At 47.0% G+C, this 21,459-nt stretch overlaps 1 protein-coding gene across 2 annotated transcripts in view; it reads right to left on the bottom strand.

Moving 5' to 3' along the window:
- LOC147750564 (uncharacterized) overlaps nt 1–21,459 on the bottom strand; it is a 178,152-nt gene that overhangs the window by 146,506 nt on the left and 10,187 nt on the right. For both annotated transcript variants that reach the window (XM_086966901.1, XM_086966905.1), the window contains exon 3: nt 3,691–3,801. In XM_086966901.1, the coding sequence (XP_086823027.1) occupies nt 3,691–3,801 (111 nt within the window). The remainder of the gene's footprint in view (nt 1–3,690; nt 3,802–21,459) is intronic.

Genomic DNA, 21,459 nt, shown 5'->3' with positions numbered 1-21,459 from the left:
GTCCAGGATGAAGCCCAGGTTGCGTGCATGGTCTGTTGGTTTGGGTGCGGTGCCCAGGGCGGGAGGCCACCAGGAGTCGTCCCAGGCGGAGGGTGAGGAGCCCAGGATGAGGACCTCCGTCTTGTCCGAGTTCAGTTTCAGGCGGCTGGTCGTCATCCACTCGGCTACCTCTTTCATCCCTTCGTGCAGGTTGGCTCTGGCGGCGGCGCGGTCGTTGATACCATCATTTGGGAATAGCCGCACATCAGGTAGGATATAAAACACTACCATTTCCAGCCCAGCCTTGAGTATGTAGGATATTTATGTAGTGCCTCAAGGCCATGGACACAGGGTGGAACAGCGTTTTACAGAGACAAGGCAAAGAATTATGTGAGAAAAAAAATATGTCACACAGGACATTTAGATGGTCATTTCTTTACCCACTGCTGTGGCCCCTGCTCCCCAGGCATATGAAGGGCCAGAGAGCGGTAATTCTGCAGGCTTCCCAGGATCACACTAGGTGACCAGCTGAACTGGATGTTAGCCAGACTTTCTTGTTAGCAATGCTCCTCTGTGAGTGCCTGTGCACTACTGCATGATGAGGGCCATTCTTGGTGCAAAGTGTAACCCTTTCTACAACTCCCCGCCCCACACCTTTATTCCAGTCCCTGGGGACAGGGGCATGAAATCAATACTGTCCCTTAGTGGGTGGAAGGCGCGCCTATGCCCTTCCTGTTCCATCCATAATTAGGTGGGGTCTTACAAAGCCCTTGCTACGTCTATATTTGGGTTAACAATCCCCCCCCCTCCCCATCTAGATTGTAGAATCTTTATTTAACTATATGATTTTCCCGAGCAGCCAGATAACTTCACATTCCATGGATTTCAAGAAGAGGGGTGTGCGCTCTGGATGTTTTGAGCAGCTGTAGCCAGACACTATCCACCTGGATCTTTCACAGCGTATGTGAACAAGTTCACTGTCGGCTCAGGCTTGTGGGCACCACTAGGCGCCATCTCTCTTTCGCAGACATACTATACATGCGAGTTCTTACAGCTCCCTGGACCAAATGTTAATAATACCTCAAAACAAGACATGCCCTTAGAAAAATATCGGGTGCAGAACAAAGCAGGCTGTGCTCTGTCAATCAGCCTTCGTATAGCTCCACACATAGTTGTGGCACCTAAGCACTTTCTTATTCTAGGCGCCCTCTTTATGGCGTCGGTGACTTCCCTCGACCAGAAGTTGGTTGTGTGTTCTTGGCTAGAGACGTGTTAAGAGCAGGACCTAGTAGCAGTGTCTGCTGTTTTGGGTGAAAGTAAGATGAGTTTGAATTTTAAGCATATGCCAGGTGTCACTTTTGTTCTCAGTTTCCTTATTTCTCGTTGTGACTAAAGTATTGGTTCATTTCTTTTTGCCCAATTGCAATGGATTTTAATTAATCGTGAAAATAAATTATTTATTTTACCCAATTGCAATGGTTTTTAATTAATCATGAAAATAAAATATTCATTCAGGTGCACGGATGGGCGTGACAAGGTTGCCCTTTTCCATTCAAGGGGTAGTCAGTTGTCCCTGTACTGACTGTTTTCAACACCGCATTGCCAGCCAGAGGTATACCTCTTATGTGATATGTTGCGCATGGCGGTGTCATATATTTGGATAACTTTATTTGAAGGGTTCTAAGATGCATGTCGCTGTGAAGAGGACTGCAACGGGTATGGCTTCGATGATTGGTTGCAAAGCGAGGTTGTCAAGGGGGTTTGTTGGTATAAGAGAAATTAACGAACACCTTAGCGAATGTTATCACAAAATGATTGCCTGCCCCTGGTGTGTTTTCAGTGGGTATTATTACCTTGAGATCCCCAAGAAAAATACAAACTGAAAAATAATCCGCCCGGGGAAAAACATGCATTTGTTGAACGATCTAGGGGGGGCCTTATTATGAGATAATTGCCTCCTACCCAAGTTATGCTTCCCATATTGAAGGCAAGTGAGCACACATAGCGCTTGGATCACTTATCTCGCGCCTCTCCCCCAAGAATATTCACAAATGCCAGTAGAACATGCTTTCTGGGTTTAGAAAAGGTTTAGAAAACTCCTAAGTATTACCTTTAAAAAAGCGAAATAGCTCGTTTTCTATATGGTGCTTTGTGCTGCACTTCTGCAATTTCTAAGCACTGTAAATAATTGGTATTGCTAGGAGATGAGATCCTTAATATTCTGCTAAACCTGTGGGCTTAAAGGCTGCGGACAGGCGTGAGGCATGCCGTGCCAACATAGAATGGCGATTTGAGCCAATCGATTACTCATTTAGGTGCCGTGGGCAACGCTGCGCCCTCCTTAAAAGCTACAATATGCCATGGGCTGAACAGCTTTATGCCGAGGGGGCAAACTTCGGCACCAGCCACTATGTATCTTTCTGAGACGTGCGCACCACTACGTCAAACCTTAATGTGGAAGGAAATTATCATTAACCTCATTCAGATCAGCAGCATGTGTTAAAGCTCCGTAGCATGATATTGGATGCCCTAGGGACAAAAGGCGTCTTTTTACATGGTTTCATAATCTGCTTTGCTATTTAGTAAATAAATACACTACCTTTCCATCTGTATGAATACCAAAACTTCTGCAGTGTACAGTATATGGAAGAAAAGAAAGATAAGTGCTTGCCAGGCAGCCACGGTTTATTTTTGCATCTCACTTTCACCAGATGCAAAAATAAACACGCCACGGAGCTTGTCTTTATGGGGCTATGTGTTTGAAACACATGGGCCCATAAAGATAAGAATCCTTTTGCGACACCAGTAAGTCAAGTGAGCTAGTCCAAGTCGGATGGCTCAAAGAGAGAAAACTTTTTGAAAGAAAGTGCTCTTTCCCAATGGCTGGCCACCGTTTAGCCTAAATGGTGACGCCGACCAATGGGAAAGAGGAGCGGGGCTTAAAGCCCGCTAGTGAATCCCCCTCAACCTCACTAGATCTCGCCAGCGAGACTGCGCATGCGCAGCCTTCGACCTAAAAATCATAAGCGATACATTGACTAATAGCTAAACGACATTCAATGTACATGCCAATCACTGCTAGCTTAATCAGGGATGCAGTTAATGCAAAAGTTCTATGCTCCCAAACTCCAATTCATCTACAAAACCTATGTCAAAGGAAATCCAAATAGAAATCACACCAAACAAATAAGAAACTGAGTGCAGCTGAAAGCACCCTCCGGTTTCGCCACAAAGTGGATAAGACCACCCCATATTACCAGATGTCTTCCACTAGAAAAATGAAAAAAAAAAGGATCACTCCATACTATTATTGGTATCAGTCATCTTTTACTTCAAAGCATCCTAGTGATTTAACAGAAAGTGCAGCACATAAGCATTCAGTTTTATTTGTGAGCAAAGTGAGACCTGCTACAATCGAGAAGTCACTGTACATTTTGTGAAGATGGATGAGACCAAAGTTCAGCTGAAACACACCCATTTCTTTGAATATGAACAGGTTCAAGCTGTTTTACCATTGAGACTACTGGAAGTGACTAAAAGGGCGAAAACACTGGCCACATCTTCAGCATTGCTTTAAAAAAGATGCATGGTGCACTTGTATGATTGAGCAAGTATATCTGTGGGTAAGTAAGCATTTACATGTGTGTGATCTATGGAGAGGACCAGCCTAGGCATCACTGATAATTCACAGCTAATGTACATTTTACTCACTAGTATAGCGATCAATCTTGCTTCTTCTTTCAGAGAGCTGGGAGTCCCGATGATAGAGTTTTTCTCTTTCTTTATCTCTTAATGAACAGACAGTGCTAGCAATAAGAGGCCCTGTTATAAAATGAAAACAATTGTAATTCATCAGTATATCCTTCCGTACTGACAGAAATTACTATCAGTGTTGTCAAGCGCACAGAAGTGTAGTGATGGGATCAAACTGTACTAAAGCTCATTGAAATGCTGAAAACAAACACAGCCTAAGACAGAAAGAAAGTACACTTACATTTAATGCATTCAGAGAGAGAGAGAGAGAGAGAGAGAGAGAACAGTCTAAATCCTGAAGAAAATGCCAGGGTCTAGTCTAAAAGAGTATCTTCCCCCAAAGTTTAGTTTTTACTTTTATTTAGGAATTTAGTTTACAAGTGCTCTCAGAAATGCATATTTACAGATGAACAGGGAAATATGGGTATGTGTGTGCATTTGTAAGAGAGACAAAAACAGGTGGAGATCATAAAAACCCGCTGATTTGAGCATTACATTTATGTAAAAGAAAATGAGAGGTAGCTCCGCTGTCCTAGGGGACCGAGCACTTAACTGCAGTCAAAAACAAAAGACTCCCCTAGCACAAAACACACATACACACGCACACACTTCTACTCTTCCACTCGTCAGGTAAACTTCTCTCATTCACTTTCCCATCCTAACATTGTACCATTGACTTTTCTTAAAGGGAGCCCCCCTATATAATTAAAGAGGAGCCAAACAATGAATCCCTCGAATTCAGATATAGCGCTTACAAGTGTATAGTTTTATTAAAATGACCAGTGTAAAAATTCAAAAAAGAGGAAGCAGTTCTCCCAACAATAGAGTCAGCACCAATACAGACTCTAATAGTACAGTAGTTAAAAACACATCACAGACATACAATTATATTCAGTGCAAAGGTATACGATCTGTATCATAAAAAAGACAGAAAACATGAAAATCAATTGACATGAGGAAACCATATAGACAGATATAAATTCTGTTGTCATAAAAGATCCGACAGTATTATACTAGAGGGGGAAACCTGGTGAGAGCCCTGCTCTTATCCTTGGGGTTCCTCCCTGTTGGATTCCTTAGAAAAAATTGCGTCAACGCGTTTCAATAGGTCTAAGAAAGAATAAACGACCACCTTCTTCAGAACGCAACATATACGGGAATTTACTCCTCCATCATTAGATCTTTGCGACCGTCAAACAGGTCTCTGTTTTCACTCTCACATAAAACCGTTAAAACCAAGTAGGTAATTGTTTTTTCAGCAGTTATTTTTGTGGAGGACACACACTTGGATACTGGCACCTCAACACTTTTTTCACCGCCATTGTACTACTTTTGACGGCCGGATTAAAACACTCTCAACCACTTTGTATAGGGGCAGAAGCGGATTCTCTCTTGTAGCTTTGTTTAAACCTCCGTAGGTTCTTTATATGGGGTTTGTGGCAGAGAGAAAGGTTTATAACATCTAGGAGACCCGTCTTACTGTTAGAAGTCGGTCCGCCTCGCCGAGGTCAGATCGGGACGTGCACTCTTAAAATCTTTCCGGTTGCCGAATCACGAAAGCAAACGGAAAGATTTTAAGAGTGCACGTCATGGACCTTTGGTTTCCTGCCCATCATTTGTACACCAGGGGGCAGTTATTAGCTGCGCAGGCCCTCCCCCACACTTTTCTGGGTTACCAAGACATTACTAACTGCCTACGCAGTGAAAAGCAGCGCTATTTCACAGATAGCAGGTCACATTGAGACAATAAAGCTGGATTGGACCACGAAGGAGCCTTCATGCCCCAATGGACTTGCCCTTTTCTGGGACATTCTGGAACAGATGGCCCACAGAACCCGGACGTATCCTATGGGCAGCCTGAATCTGCTCACCCTTGATCTGCTTACTCTGGACGCCTGGGCCTTCCTCTGTTGCTGGAAGGGCTTGTCTCTTCACATTGCTTCACATTCACTGGTTAGAGGCGGCAGACCCAGGAGCAGAGGACGGCCCGGGACCAGGGTTCAATTCCCGACGCGGCAGGGTCATGGACCTGGGTCAGCGGACTCGATAATTCTCACCTCGGTGCCTACTCTAACCAGGGATCACACTCGGCAACTCTGGGCATTAGCTTGCCTCATCTCCACAACGGCCCCCCACATACGCCGGGGATGCCTGGTTTCACCTTGGAGATACCCAGTAGGGACTATCTCACAGGGAAAGCCAGGACGGGTTCCCCAGCGGTCTATTGCGCAGAGATACTCCTTCGGGAGTCGATTCTAGCGCGTTAGAAACCCACAATTGCTAGAGCTTGTTGGGGAGATCGTCAAGAGGCACCGCTCTGCCTCCCTTGGGTGAACTCATTTGGGTAGCCTGAAAGTAGCGATAGAGATTGAGGAGCCTTAGACTTTTTTCGAATGGGCGTCAGTAGTTGAGGTCTCTGAAAAGATTAGGCCGTTTGCAGGCCCACACAAATTAATTAAGCACCTATTGCAGGGAACGCAAAGTCCCGGGGCGGCTTGGCAGGGAGAACTTGAAACAGGAACATACCCAGAGGGCGAATAGCCATATTAATCGCTGCGACTCATCCGAGCCAGGATATTGAGTAAGGTCACCACTGACGCCGGTCGGACTTAATCTGGTGGGTCAGGTTCTGATAGTGGAGGGCCACTGTTGAGGAGTTTGTGGGGTTTATGTGGAGACCCAGGTAGGGGATAGAGGTCAATGCCAACTAAAGGGGGGGTTTGCTGTAAGGTGTCTAGTGTGTGTGGATGGAGGGTCATATTGAGAGCCTGTGATTTGTGGATGTTTGCCTTGAAACCCGCTGCCTGACCAAATGCCTCCAGCCATGTACAGGAAAGCAGGTAGGGAGGAAGAGGGCTTCTTCAGGGTCGCCAGGACATCTTCTGTATATAAGCTTATAGTGTGTTGTTCAACCTCAAAGAAAATCCCTCTTATCTTGGGGTTAGTGCGGAATCTGTGCGCCATTGGTTCCATGTAGAGGCGAACAGTAAAGGCGATAGAGGGCACACCTGCTGGGTACCCTTGACAACGGGGAATGGGGTGGAGGAATGTCTGTTGACACAGACAACCGGTGTTGGTTGATTATAGCTGCTAAGAATCCACCTAGTAAACCCGTCCCCAAGAACAACATGTGCAAGAGTGGCTGCTAAGTATGGTCAATGGCGTCTATGGCCAGGAGCGTCCTCTCCTTGTCATATCTCTGGGCTTTATCTAGAAGGTGGAGGATTCAACTTGTATTATTGCGACATTGCCGATGTGGCACAAATCCAGCTTGGTCTGGGCCTATAAGGTCCGGAAGTAAGTGGGTAGGGCGGGCAGCTAAAATGCCCGTAAAGAGTTGAAAGTCTGCATTTAAAAGGGAGATGGGCCTATAAGGAGGAGCAGCGGGAACTTGTACTTCTCTGGTATGGGGATCACTACGCTAGACGCCATGAGAATGGAGGGAGAGAGAGAGAATCCCCAATTGCATTAAATAACCTAGTTTAAGGAGTGGTGCCAATATTTGGCAGAAGGTCTTATAAAAGAAGGCAGAGAAGCCATCCGGTGCTGGAGATTTCGACAGCGTTTGTCGGGCTATGCTAGAAATTACATCCTCGATCCAGACAGGGCGGTTTAGTTCAGCCACCTGTTCCAGCGTTAGGGCAGAGTAATTGACCTCTTGGAAGTATGCAAATGCAGCGTCAGGCGGAAGGTCCGGCGCCGTGTAGAGATTCCGATAAAAATTACAGAAAGTCTCCATTATGTGTGGGTCGTCCCTACACTTAAGTCCTTGGGTAGCAACCACCATTTGGACTCCAAACTCCTGACGTTGAATGTGCAACAGGTTAACTAGGAGACGCCCACATCTATCACCGTCGACCAAATATTGGTGACGAAGGCGATGTACCACGTATTCCGCCCTGTCAATATTGATTCCTGGGCCCAGGCTGCGTCCAACTGCCTCCAAACACTGGGAGCTCCGGTTTTCTTTTGGATACGTTCCAGTTCTAAGACTTGATTCGTTAGTTGCTTCCTCTTCTACCAACGGAGCTTATTGTCAGCAGCAGGTATATCAATGAACTCCCCCATGACAACTGCTTTCAGGGCGTTTGAAAGCGTAGAGACTGCAAAATCCGGGGTATCGTTAATAGCCAAATAGTCTGTGATCGTCTTAGTGATCAGGGCAAGGACCTCCGGGCGCTGCAGTAAGGTTTCACAAAGGAGCCAGGTTCAAGAGGATGGGCCAGAGGACGGAACTCTAAGGGTAACAGAGACAGCAGAATGATCAGATAAAGAGCGGAGTTCAATCCCCACTGTCAGAAGTATGGAAGCAACTTCCGGTGAGTCAAGCAAATAGTCAAGTTTAGCTTAGGTCGTGTGTGCATTAAAGAATAATCACGGGACAGTGGGTATGCAGACCTCCAGATGTCAGTGAGGCCCACGTCTGCCAGCCATCTCACTCCCTCTAAGGAAAGGGCCTTTTTTATTGGCCATGGCATTGAACTGATATGTCAATCTTATTATTAAGTACTAGATTCTGGTCCCCTCCCAGCAGCACTAGTCTGTTCTGAGAGCCAAACACCTCCGTCACTGCCCTGCGGAGAAATGGTTCCTGACCCTCATTGGGAGAGCACATAGTTCCCACTGTGATAGTACAGGACCCCACCATCAGCAAATACGCTAGCAATCTGTCCTTTATCGCAGCCCGCTTAGGTCCTATCTTTCCCCGGAAGGTATTGGAGACCAAACTTGCCACCCCTGCTGCTTTTGAAGGGAGGGATGAGAAGTACTGATAAGGAAAAGCTTTAGTGCCCAACCTGTGTTCATCCTTGGGTAGGAGATACGTCTCCTGTAAGATGTGGGTGACAGCGTGTTCTCAAGCTTCTCTTCAGTGAGTGATTGAGGCCCTTAACGGTGAGAGTGAGAATCACCAATTGAATAGTAATCTGCTATAAGTGGTCCCCTAAGTCATGCCGACCCTCCGTGTTCTGAGCCAAGCAATGGAGTGTCAATGAGTCTGGAGCATAAGTGACAGTAATGGATACATATGGGATCTACCCCCCAGGGCAAACAAGAAAAAACAATGAATCGCCCCATGGGCCAGAATAAACAAAAGAGAAAAAACATCAGGAACTGTGTCAATGTCCAAGGTGTTCAGTCCCATGGTTTACTGATCAAAAAATAGGATATCAGTGACAGTGACCGTGACCACGCTGGAACCCTGCAGACAGAAAGGAGAGGAATAAAAAGGGGAGCAGCAGAAAGGAAACAAGCTACACCATTCATATCTCTGTGGGGCTTGCCGGGTTTCCAGCTAGTGAGACCAGGACTGCTTGTCTCTCTTTGACAATAGTCTCTGGGTCTGGGCGTAGATTAGTTGGGGAAGCTCTTGTGCTCCTCCGGGACTGCTTCCTTCACTTATCATGGCTGCAACGCTCTTACTGGGAATGCTTCAAGAGAAAGGTCTTTCAGATCGAGCAGTCGGCACGCCTCATTCAGCGACCGGAGTTGGTGCAATTCCCCTAGAAGCGGAAAACCAAATGAAAGGGATGCCCCCAGAAGTACGACACCCCGGCCGCTCCAAGATGAAAGGTGACAGGGAGGAAGGCTTTGCCTTTCTGGAGGGTTGTCGCCACCAGAACCTGATGAAGAACTGGGCTGTAACCCCAAAACACAATAGGATGCCTGTATCTGGCCTTCTGAGGGATGCGCTCCTTCAAAGGAACATCATGAACAAAAATCAGTATGTCGGGGAGGGAGCGGTTGATGATCTCTTGGGGCTAACCCTGTGAATACAGTTGAGCTTAATCTCCATGTCAGGGAGTGGTCCCAGAATCGATCGGAAGAGGTCTGTCATGAAGTAAGCGATATCCGATCCCTTTGCCCCAGAGGAAATGCCTCGGATGAGAATGTTGTTGCGACGGACCTGTTCTCCAAGTCTTGGTCAAGGGTTTGCAGATTAAAGTGTTGATCCCTAAGGCATAGGATTTCTTGCTGAAGCTGCTCAATTTCTTCGCCTGTCCCTGATTTGTGATCCTCCTGGGACGAGAGCCTGTCCCCCAGACCGTCAATGTTGCGTCGAACCTCCTTAAGTTTACTAGCAAGTTCCTACTTCAAGGATTGGAGGTCCTCTCGCAAGGAGGCAAACACGCCTCAAGGTAGAGGCAGGTAATTGGCGCCTCTGAACTCTAAGAGTTTGATGCCTCTTCCGCGTTCGGAGTTGAAGTGGAGTCTCTGGGTTGGGCCCCAGGCATCTCGAGGAGGGTCTGGTCCCTCTTGCCCCTTCTGGTGGCCATAGCCAGGGCAAGGTGCTCCGATGACCCCCCTAGTAGTCGCAGGTCCAGACGAGCCGATGAAATTGTTTAATATAAGAGCAGAGCTCCAAGGCACCCAAAATGCCACGCCCTGGGCAAGCTAGGTGTCCCTGCCTGATGCCGGTGAGTTAGGGTCTTTGTGGAATGGTCACGCGAAGAGTCAGAGAAGCTCTGGTTATTTATGGATAGGCCTCTGGCGGGGCAGTCTCTGTGGAGAATTCCCATTCTCCCCAGACACACCTGACCTAAAACCCTCTATCTTTCTCCCATCACTAAGGCTTCGCTGGCTGCCTAGGATGGAATGGCCTAATATCTTTCCCATCCCCGCTAACACACATTGTTGGAAATACTGACTTCACCTCGGGCTTACATGACTCTACATTCCACTTCTGGAACTGGGCAGGCTATAGATCTATCTGCCATCTGTTCGTCCTGGAGGGACCTGTCTTCTTCGAGTCACTACACAAAACATGTGCGCTCCCAGAGTGGGAGCGCTGGCATTACACCCAGATCCGCCATTGGGTACTGCACCAATCTGTTTGTACAGGAGGAGAGCGACAGGTTACCCCCTTTGAGCGCTGGCTGCTCTCTAAGACCTACAACAAGCGTCTCATCTCAGAGTTATACCGCATGGCAAGCCCCACTTTGGAGTCTTCCAAATATACCAGCCAGAAACGCTGGGAGTCAGAAATTGGTAGAGAATGGACATTGGAAGGGTGGGGAAATTTTTACTACTGTGCAAGAGACACCGCTCGTAACGTGGCTAACATCGGAACAGCAACTGAAGTCGTCACCTATTGGTATTACACACTACACCGATTGCACAAAAGCAACCCATCTAGAGCACCTGAGTGCTGGCGCCAGTGAGGGTCCCAGGGCACTCTACTACATATCCTATGGAAGTGCCCGAAACTCGCGGCTTACTGTTCGCAGGTAATTAATGACATTGATGCCCACTTTGATACATAACTTCTCAGATTTCTCGTCTACATTATCTTGGGTATCCCCAAAGCGCTCGCCTCCCCACTTAAATCCCGCCGATGCAGGTAGATTGGTCTGGCCTCGGGGGCAGTCTTACATTAAATTTTGACACACTGGGGGTATAGGATTCGGGGCACATTCCCATTTACTTGGGATGGTTGCATCGAATGTGGTACATATTATGGATGGACCGCATAACCCTAACCTTGTCCAACCAGGGTGCGTCGTTTCCCATGCTATGGGGTCCATTTTTAGGTCTCGCCTACGCAGTGCGCATGCGCTGAGTAGGAAAGAGACCTTTAGCCATCTTTAGGCTAACTGCTGGTAAGAGAGGCTGCAGAGGCTCCGTGTATGACTGAATAATTTTTAAACTTTTAACAGATTAATTGTTAATGTAGTAATCGCTCCTTAGCGCTTGACATGCTGGTACTATTGTTGATGTAAAAAACAAATTGTACTTGCATTTTATCGCCGTTCTGGCGCAACGCCCCTTCATCTGCGCTCTTAAATATTTGCATTGTGTTCACGCTGAATTTGGCTCCTGGCACCGATCCGCCACGGCTTGTGCCGTTTGCAGCGGCGGTGGCCACACGAGCACAACCTCATTTCCGCCCCCACATCCTCACTTCCGCCCTGCTGGCCAATTGGCAGGTTAGCGGTCTAGTGAGTTTCTCCCCTTGCATATTTAATGACACAATGGCGGAAGCGCAGCGGGAGCGCCGACTTTGCGCCACAGTCGTGCCAAAGTCCTGCCCGTCTGCGCCCGTCCGCGCCAGCACGGGCCCAGGGACCAGTCCCCTTGCCCGCAATCACACTTCTTATTCTCGCACCGCCTTACTTCGGTTGCGGGGGTCATCCTGTCCCTCGGACATTGTCCTGAACTGTCAAAATGCGCCCATTACTTGCCCATACTGCTCCCTTGCCTTGGACTCTCTCAATTCAAGCATAGACTGCATGTCTTCTACTTTCTGGAATTTTCCCTCCCTTAAGCATACCTCCCCTTCTACTTTGCACAATCCCTGCTCTCTTCTGAGCTTTATTAGTATCAACTGTCGATCTCTCTCGAAACACAAGAGAGATATTTTCGACCTTCTGGAGACAGCTAGCCCAGCTGCCATGTTTGTCACTGAAACTTGGATAAATGATAGCTCTGGCCCTGACATCGCCATGGCTCTCCCCAATGATTACACCTATGTGGGGCGGAACCGAGTTCTTAAAGAGGGCGGGGGAATTGCCATTATTTTCAAGAGAGAATTCTGTTGCAAATGGGAAGACCTCGATTTTCCAAACTGTGAAGCTGGTTTGTTTAAACTTACTCTCTCTCCTCATTTTACTTTAACCGGTACCCTGATCTATCGCCCACCGGGCTCTGCTAGCAGTTGGGCTGCCTCCCTTTCTGAACTTATTGCCCCGTTTTTAGCACAATCAACTAATTTTATTGTCGTTGGTGACTTAAACATTGATTTTAACTCTGTTTCGTGTGCCATCTCTAAACGCCTCTTACAGGATCTTGCAGCGTTAGATCTACACCTTCATAATTCCGACCCTACCCATAAGGCCGGTAATCTTCTAGACCCCATCATTTCTAACCTTACTGGCATTTCCTATCAATCTTCAACTCCGGTCATTTGGTCGGACCATTTTATTGTTAACTTTTCAATTAAAATGACTGTGGCTAATTCCTCTAATCCTGTTCTCCCTCACAAAGCCAGTAGGAACTGGAAACGTCTAGACGTAGACAAATTAAACTCTCTTCTTGCCAATTCAAAACCTACGTTTTCCAGTATGACTATTAAAGAGCTACCTGCTGTCAGATCGTGGTTGACAACAGCTTTGGATTCCTGTCTTCCAACTCAAAGAAATAAATCACAAATTCATCACCCACCGGCACCTTGGTTTAATGACTCCCTTCGCCAAGAAAAATCCAACTGTAAAAAACTGGAACGCATATGGCGTTCCAATTACAACCCTGATCACAAAGCAAAATATAAGACTGCCCTTAAAGCTTATCACTCAGCTTGTGATATCGCCAGAGCCAATTTTGCTACTAGCACTATACTTACGGCTCATAATAGACCCAAGGCCCTGTTTAAAATAGTCAAAGAGCTGTCAGGTGCGTCCTCTGTACCCAAGGACCCCTGTCTGGACACTGCCCAGTGTAATGCTTTAGCCAATTTCTTTCTTGAGGAAATTGATAGGATTTATGATATTTTTAATTCAACTCCCGTTGCTTCCACTCACTCTGATCAAGTCTTACGCAACTCCCTCCCTGCTACCATCCCCTGCTCTACGCCCACTACTCCCCCACTCCACGTTTGGGATCCTATTTCCCCCGCGCTTCTAAAAAAGTATCTCCAAGACATCAAATCTGGTTCCCCCCTTGACCCAATGCCACCTCAAGTTCTGAGTTCTTTGGACCCAGCCCTACTCCACATTATTTTGGAGGTCTTGAACGCTTCACTAACTGAAGCGATTGTTCCAAATGAATGGAAGCACGCAATGGTGGTCCCATTATTAAAAAAGGCTAACGCAGATCCCAACAACCCATCTAATTTTCGCCCTATTTCTTTGCTCTCATGTTTCTCCAAGATTCTGGAGAAACACGTCAATTCCCTGCTCAATTCCTACGTTGAAACTTCTAATCTTCTTCATGGTTCTCAATCCGGGTTCAGGGATGGTTTCTCTACTGAAACCACTCTCCTTGGTGTGTCGGAGACCATCAGACGACAGGTGGACAATGGGGAGACTGTGGCACTCATCTTGCTTGATTTGAGTGCCGCATTTGACACCGTCTCCCATTCCATCTTGTTGTCCACCTTGAAATCTGTGGGTGTCGGTGGCTCCGCCCTGGCCTGGATTGCTAACTTCCTCTCTGATCGCACGTTTCAAGTTTTTTCTTCTACATCTGTTTTGTCCATACTCCTCTCCACTCACGGTGTTCCCCAAGGGTCTATCCTCAGCCCCCTTTTCTTTAACCTGTATGTGAGACCTCTTGCTTTTTTGGCGGAACAGGCCGGTCTCACAATTTATTCCTATGCTGATGACACTCAAGTCATCTACTCACTTTCCACCAATAAAAATCTTCCCTCCTCCTCTCTTCAATCTGGACTGAAACAAATATCTGATTGGATGCTTAGGCACAAATTAAAATTAAACGGGGACAAAACAGAACTGCTCCTGTTTGGCTCAGACACCTCGCTCTGGGGCCCACAACATTGGCCACCGGAGATGGGCCCCCTACCTACTCCAACCGTGACAGCTCGTAATCTTGGGGTTCTCCTCGACAACCAACTATCCTTCAAGCAACACGTTGTGAAAGTCTCCGCCACCTGTACCACCATCATCAGGTGGCTGAGGAAAATCACGTGGATGCTGCCTGCTGACACCCTGAGGACTGTAGTCCAGGCTCTTGTCACCTCACGCCTGGACTATGGGAACATCCTACTCCTGGGTGCCTGCAAGGAGGTAACCAGGAAATACCAGGTGGTACAGAATACGGCAGTTCGCCTTATCTGTAACCTGCCTGCCAGATCCTCGGCCGCACCTCATATGCGTAAACTGCATTGGTTGCGAATTGAGAGCAGAATTAAATTCAAAGCACTTTGTTTCATGCACAAGATTATGACTGGAAGAGCCCCGCACTATCCTTCTGCTCTGGTGCAGCAATATATTCCCCCCCGCACACTTAGGTCATCCACTCAGAACAAGTTTAGGACTCCGCGCGTCAACAGAGCCAAAATGGGAGGACGCTCGTTTTCCCTGTTAGCACCCTCCTTATGGAACTCCCTACCCCAATCTTTGCGTTCTGAATTGTGCTTTTTGACATTCCGTAAAGGAATTAAAACCTGGCTTTTCAACACTTAAACTTCTGGTTTGATGTTCCTCTCACCCTTTATACCGTTCAGTTTGCCTTAGCGCCGGGAAACCTCCGGGTAGCTGCGCGCTTAACAAATTTAATTATAATAATAATAATAATAATAATAATAATACCCTTTTTCGCACATAAACGTGCATGCGCTCCATTGCCTGCACATTTGGCGATTCCCTTGCGAGAGCGAGCAGCTGGCGCCATATGTTATCAATTATCGCGTCTAGGTGCTCGCTCCCGCAAGGGAATCTCGCAGGCCCCCTCCTCTCTCCCCTCCCCCTGCTGGCGAGCGAGGCGCGCATGCGCGCTTGTGCTTGTTTTTACTTGGTGCAGGTTTTACACTCATCCGTTTGGTCAAAGTGTGGATTTTGCAGCAGATGTTGGGTGCGCTGTGTTTTTTGCTTATGTGCATTGTAAAGTTTTAGCAGGCTTTTATTTATCTTCTACATAATCTTGTTACTGACCTCCTTAAAAGCAGAGACCATGCTTTCTCTATTCATTATATCAGCACAATAAAAACAGTGTGAAATAAGTTTACTCCTTGGCTTGCTCTGGTGCTGACTGTCACTTTGCATCGGATCTAGTTCCCTATGCTACATTCCTTATGCAAACTGTTTTGCCGGGGATTGTGTTTTTGCAAAGCGCTTCTCCGCTTTTGGTGTGGTCTTGTGGCGCTATTTTGATAACACTTGTTTGAAGACACATTTTTGCACCGCGTTATTTGTTAGAACTGTCACAGGATGCTGTTGAAACTCGCCTGACGCTGTTACAACACGTGTTCCCTCGTGCAGCAACACCCTTGCACGCCTCTCAGCAGGCCACCGCACCAAGTAGGGGTGTTAAAGTGTTTGAAAGAGTGAGACATTGAAGGATTATCGAGGGGCGAGGTCTGCAGGCAGACGAACCCTGCTGGCAGACGGCCCCTGCTGGGGACTGAACGTGAGCCCTCCGAGAGCGAGACCTGTGATCTCCTGCAAAAGGAATTTGTTTACATCTATGGGAGGAGATATCCTGGTATTTATGATATGAGTTTGCATAAAAACTAAATACTAAAAGTGTACTGTAGGTATGGAAAGTTCTTTTAAGGAATTTAGTGATAAACCCAGCGTGCACCGACTTTGCATAACGAATAGTTTCTTACCTGATGTGTAGTTTTGCAGCTTGAAGATCTTTCTGGATTCACTATGCTGTGCGTTATTCCACGGTCTTGTGGTTGGGTCCGGAATCGTAGTCTTTTCTTTGGTTTTTTTTTGTAGCCCAGGTGGGCGTCGACGTCCCACCTTTTGGTGCATTTCCGGTGACGTCGGCATGCTTCCTGCTGAAGCTCCCACTCTTGGGCGTCATCTTCGGATTCTTTTTTCTCGTGTTCGTGCTGTTACCAAAGTTATGGCAATGTTCAACTAAATTAATCACCGCTTTAACCTCTAAGGTTAGTTTTTCCAAGTATTGTCTTTGTTTAAACCTCCTTTTCTCTCCAGCCTCATCTTTCTGGCGGAATGGGGGGGGGAGTTCGCTAGTGAATCCAGAAAGATCTTCAAGCTGCAAAACTACACCGACAGGTAAGAAACTATTCGTTTTGCAGCGTGAATCTTTCTGGATTCACTATACTGTGCATAGACTTTGTAGCGGTTTCTCATGTTTGTGGCGGCTGGGTGGAAGATGAGCGTTGGTTATTGAATATGTGCTGAAGCACCTTTTGTCCGACTTGTGCTTCCTGGTTCATCTGTATATCCACACAGTAGTGTTCCGTGAAAGTGTGCACTGAAGCCCAGGTTGCCGCCAGGCATATGTCCTGAATGGGTGTGTTAGCTAGGAAGACTATTGTGGCCCCCTTTTTCCTGGTAGAGTGGGCACGTGTCCCTCCTTCCAGTTGCTGTCCTGCCTGCTTGTGGCAGAACTGTATTGTCTGTGCGATCCATCTCGCAATTGTTCCTTTAGTTACTGGTTTCCCCATGAAACTCTTTGTGAAGGACACAAAGAACTGTTTTGTCTTCCGGTGTTCCTTTGTTCTCTCAATGTAGTGCATGACCGCCCTTCTGGCGTCTAGGGTGTGCAGATCTCGTTCAGCACTTGTGGCCGGTTTCTGGAAGAAACCAGGTATTTGTATGGTCTGGTTCATGTGGAACCTTGACAACACCTTTGGCATGAAGTGTGGGTCCGTCCTCATTACCACCCTATCATTGTGAATCTGTATGTAGGGTTCCTGTTGCGTTAGTGCCTGTAGCTCGCTTACTCTGCGCAGTGAGGTGATTGCTACCAGGAAAGCTGTTTTCTTGGTCAGCATCTCTAGGGATGCCCTATGGATTGGCTCGAAAGGGTGTTTCATGAGCTCCGTTAGGACTAGGTTAAGGTTCCATGCAGGAAGCGGCACCCGCTTTGGTGGTGCGATCCTCTTTGCCCCTTCCAGGAATCTCTTAATCACTTGTGATGTGAAGAAACTCCTACAAGTTTCTCCTCTAGTGTAAGCAACTATTGCTGCCAAGTGAACTCTCAATGAGGATGAACTTAGGTTCTTGTCGAGCAGGTGTGTGAGGTATCTTAGCACTGTTGAGTCTTTTTGCATTTTGTTGTGAAGTTTTTCTCTCCTGCACCACAGTGTAAATCTCTTCCATTTTGATACATAGCACCTTCGTGTTCTGGGCCTTCGTGCCTCCCGAAGTACCCTTAGGGTGCTCTCTGGCAGTTTCAGATGCGCAAACTCTATGTGCTCAGGAGCCATGCTACTAAGCTCAGGCTCTCTGGCTCTGGGTGCAGCACCTCCCCATTTTGCATGGAGAGTAGGTCTTTCCTTCTCCCGAATCTGTGGGGTGCACTCTGTGTCATCTCCATGATCTGCGAGTACCATGTCTGCGAGTACCATGTCTGCAGGGCCCACTGCGGTGCGACCAGTATCAATTTCATGTTGCTCTCTCTGCACTTGCTGAGTACTCTGTGCATCAGTGGTATCGGGGGAAAAGCGTAAGCAAATGTCCTCGACCAGTCTATCCATAGGGCATTCCCCAGGTACCCCTCCCCTGGCAGCCTGGATGCTAAGTTTTTGCATTTTGCATTCTGTCGTGTTGCAAATAGGTCCCCCGACGGTGTTCCCCACCTGTCGAACAGCCTCCTTGTTTCCTGTGCATTGAGCTCCCACTTGTGGGGTGCCGATGTCTGTCTGCTGAGCCAATCTGCCTCTATGTTGTCCTTCCCTGGTAGATGTATGGCTAGCAGGTCTATGTTGAGAGGGATGGCAAATGCCCATATTTCCTGCGCTAGCTTTGAAAGCGGGGATGATTGTGTCCCCCCTTGCTTGTTGATGTAGAACATCGCTGTTGTGTTGTCTGTCTGGATCAACACTCTCTGGTTGTACAGTTTTGTCTGGAAAGCCTTTATAGCGAGGAAGATTGTCTTCAATTCCAGGTAATTAATGTGTTTGCCCGCATCCTCTGGTGTCCACAGGCCCCTCACTCTGAGTTTCTTCATGTGAGCGCCCCATCCCTTCAGGGATGCATCTGTGGTGATGGTCCCTGTTGGCGTTGGTGGCTTTAGAGGTTTTCCCCTTGTTATGTTCCTCATGTTCCACCATGCCATTTCTTTCTGCACTGCGTGAGTTACAACCACTAGATCCTCCCAACGACCTGTAGCTTGTGACCATTGTTCTTGTAGCCATTCTTGTAAGGGTCTCATGTGCAGCCGCACATTTGGCACTAGGTGTATGCATGATGCCATCATGCCCATTATTTTGCTCGCTGTTCTCACTGTCCGAGCTTGCCCCTTCTGGTAGAGCTGTGTCTCCTTCACCAGTGCTAGCGATCTCTTGTTGCTCAGGAACACCTTGCTCTGTAAGGTGTCAATCTGTGCTCCCAGGAAGATCTTTATTTCTTCTGGCTCCATTGAGGATTTGCCCCAGTGGATGGAGAATCCCAAGTGCATCAGAATGTTTGTTACTCTTTGCGCGTGCTCCTTGCACGTCCTGTATGATCTTGCTTTTATTAGCCAGTCGTCCAGGTAAGGGTACACGTGTATTCCCTCCCTTCGTAGGTGTGCCGCGACTGTTGCTAGGCACTTTGTGAAGACCCATGGTGCTGATTTGAGTCCGAATGCCAGTGTTGTGAACTGGCAGTAGTCTTCTCCTATGGTGAATCTGAGCAGATGCTTGTGAGCCCTGTTCATTGAGATGTGCAGGTAGGCGTCTTTGAGGTCTATGGTGACCATGAAGTCCCCGCCCTGTAATTGAGGAAGTACCTCTTGTAGGGAGGTCATTTTGAACTTTTGCGTTTTTATGAATTTGTTTAAAAATCTGAGGTCCAGGATGGGTCTCATTGTTTCGTCTACCTTTGGTACCAGGAAGTATGTTGAGTACACGCCCCTGTTCCTTTCTCTGTAAGGCACTGGTTCTATGGCCTGTTTTTGCAGGAGCTCCTTTGCTTCCGCTTGCAGCAGCTGTAGCTCTGTCTTTGCTAGCTGTCTTCTTCTTGGTTTTCTGGCAGTTCGTTTGCCTTCCAGCTCTATGCAGTACCCGAACTGTATGATGTTGAGAATCCATTTGTCTGAAGGTATTGACTTCCATTCCTGGACACGTGCATTACAGTCACAGCACTGCACATAACAGTGGACGGGACGTATGTCACATTGTCACTGCGTACTTGTTTCCACAGTAGAGATGGTGACTCAGTTCGAGAAATATAGGCCTCGAGCCATCCTCAGACAACCCCCCAAAAAACATAACCAATCCAAATTTTTTGTTTGTCTATCTTGTTGAGGCACCAACCGCCATGATGTCTGGCCGTATGTGTGTAGTGGTTTGCTTGTGGTGTGTTTGTAAACACGATGGTTGACGAGTGGGTTTGAATGGGGATTCTGTCCAAAATGCAACATGAACACATCACCTTTTTCTGCTGGAAACGACTTTTTTTTGCAATCTGCTAACTCAGCCAGCACCTATGGTAAACTATCCAACCGGCACATTTCTGAAACAGACACCCAAGAAAGGTCAGGGTGGCATGACTTGTGTGGCTCTCACTTGGTGAATATACCCAGAGGCCTCCTTCGGGAATCAGCACCAATCCATAAAATTCCTACCACCCAGCGTTCCTTCACTTGTCCCGTTAAAAAGGTGCCCCGCTTGGGGGGTTTGGCCTAGTGCCTGAGACAGAAATGGATCAAACCAAGGTCAATGGTAGTTTCCCTAGGTGCCCGCTGAGATAGCGTCCATAATCCACAGCTAACCAAATTGCATAAAAATGGTTGTTTTTCAGTGAACAGAAAGTGAATTAATGTGTCCATGTTGAGTTTTGGGAGTTTCCTAGTGCGAGGAGGCCCATCAACACAAGCGAACTACCATTTTTTATCAGGAGACTTGAGGGAACGAAGGTGGTAGGAAAGGTGTGGCTCTCTGCAGATTACACAACCACGAGATAACAACGATTTTACATTTTACCCACTATATATTTTTATAGTACATTTATATTTTAGGATAGGTTGTTTGAAAATGCTGTTTTTTTCAAAGTGCTGTTAACCATGGGCTTGGACCGGAATGAAAATATTTAGGTATACCTTTCATTAATACATTGGTGATAAAATAATGGGAAATAGGCAGGCCAGTGGATGTATACAAATATGTGGCTACAGTGTTGACCGCATAATTATGGATTTACCTCATCTGTCACACAATGTACCACATAATTTGCTAAGTTCACCAAAAACATTGTTTTTAGCAAAAATGGATGAAAGTAATACTGTAAGAAAATGTGCTGCATAATTTGCCTTTTTTGCCGCACAATATTGACAGTCCTATCTTTCTCACAATACCAATGGCAGTAACAATGGTAAAGTTCTGAAGAGAGTTGGGAGGGATGTCATTGTATTGAACCCCATATTTCACAGTGGACTGTGACATACTTTTTTTTTATTTTAATAATATGTTTATTAGAAATTTTCAAGGAGAAAAAGCATAAACCAAAGAAAGGTTACAGACATAGTAGTGTGCGATCAAGTGTACAAACGCACAAGTTACTACTTGTGTAACGATATATCTGAAAGAGACATTAGTTAGCGATAGATTCCTTACCTTAGAATATCCCCAGGCGTCAGACTGGATCCGGAAAATTTTGCGTAGCAATACCCCTGCGCACCGGCAGGCGTTGTCCGCGGCTCCGCGTCCGTCGTCGGCGTCGTTAGCGTCGGAATGACGTCGGAGTACTTAGACGCCGCCCATGCGAACTGACGTCAGTTCTGATACACAGCTTTTCCGCGCCAGATACGCAGAGCCATGATAGAACCAACACTGGTGCCATGAAACTAGGGCCATGAAAGGGGATGACCTTAACCCTAGATATCGGTTCGCAGAACGGGGAGGATGGGTGGGTCGGTAAGGAATCTATCACTAACTAATGTCTCTTACAGAATTATTGTTACACAAGTAGTAACTTGTGCATCTGAAAGAGACACGTTAGTGATAAATTCCTTACCATAGAATAGATACCCCAGCAATACCAACCCGGGTGGTGGGTCTGCGAACCAATAATCACACCAGAAAGTCCTGGAGGACCGAACGGCCAAAGAAGCCATCCCTCCGGACTTGGCTGTCCAGGCAATAATGTCTCG

The sequence above is a fragment of the Lissotriton vulgaris genome, chromosome 1_1, assembly GCF_964263255.1.
Source record: "Lissotriton vulgaris chromosome 1_1, aLisVul1.2, whole genome shotgun sequence".
Lineage (NCBI taxonomy): Eukaryota > Metazoa > Chordata > Amphibia > Caudata > Salamandridae > Lissotriton > Lissotriton vulgaris.
Note: the sequence above shows the minus strand (reverse complement) of the source record. Positions and strands in the feature narration are given on the sequence as shown.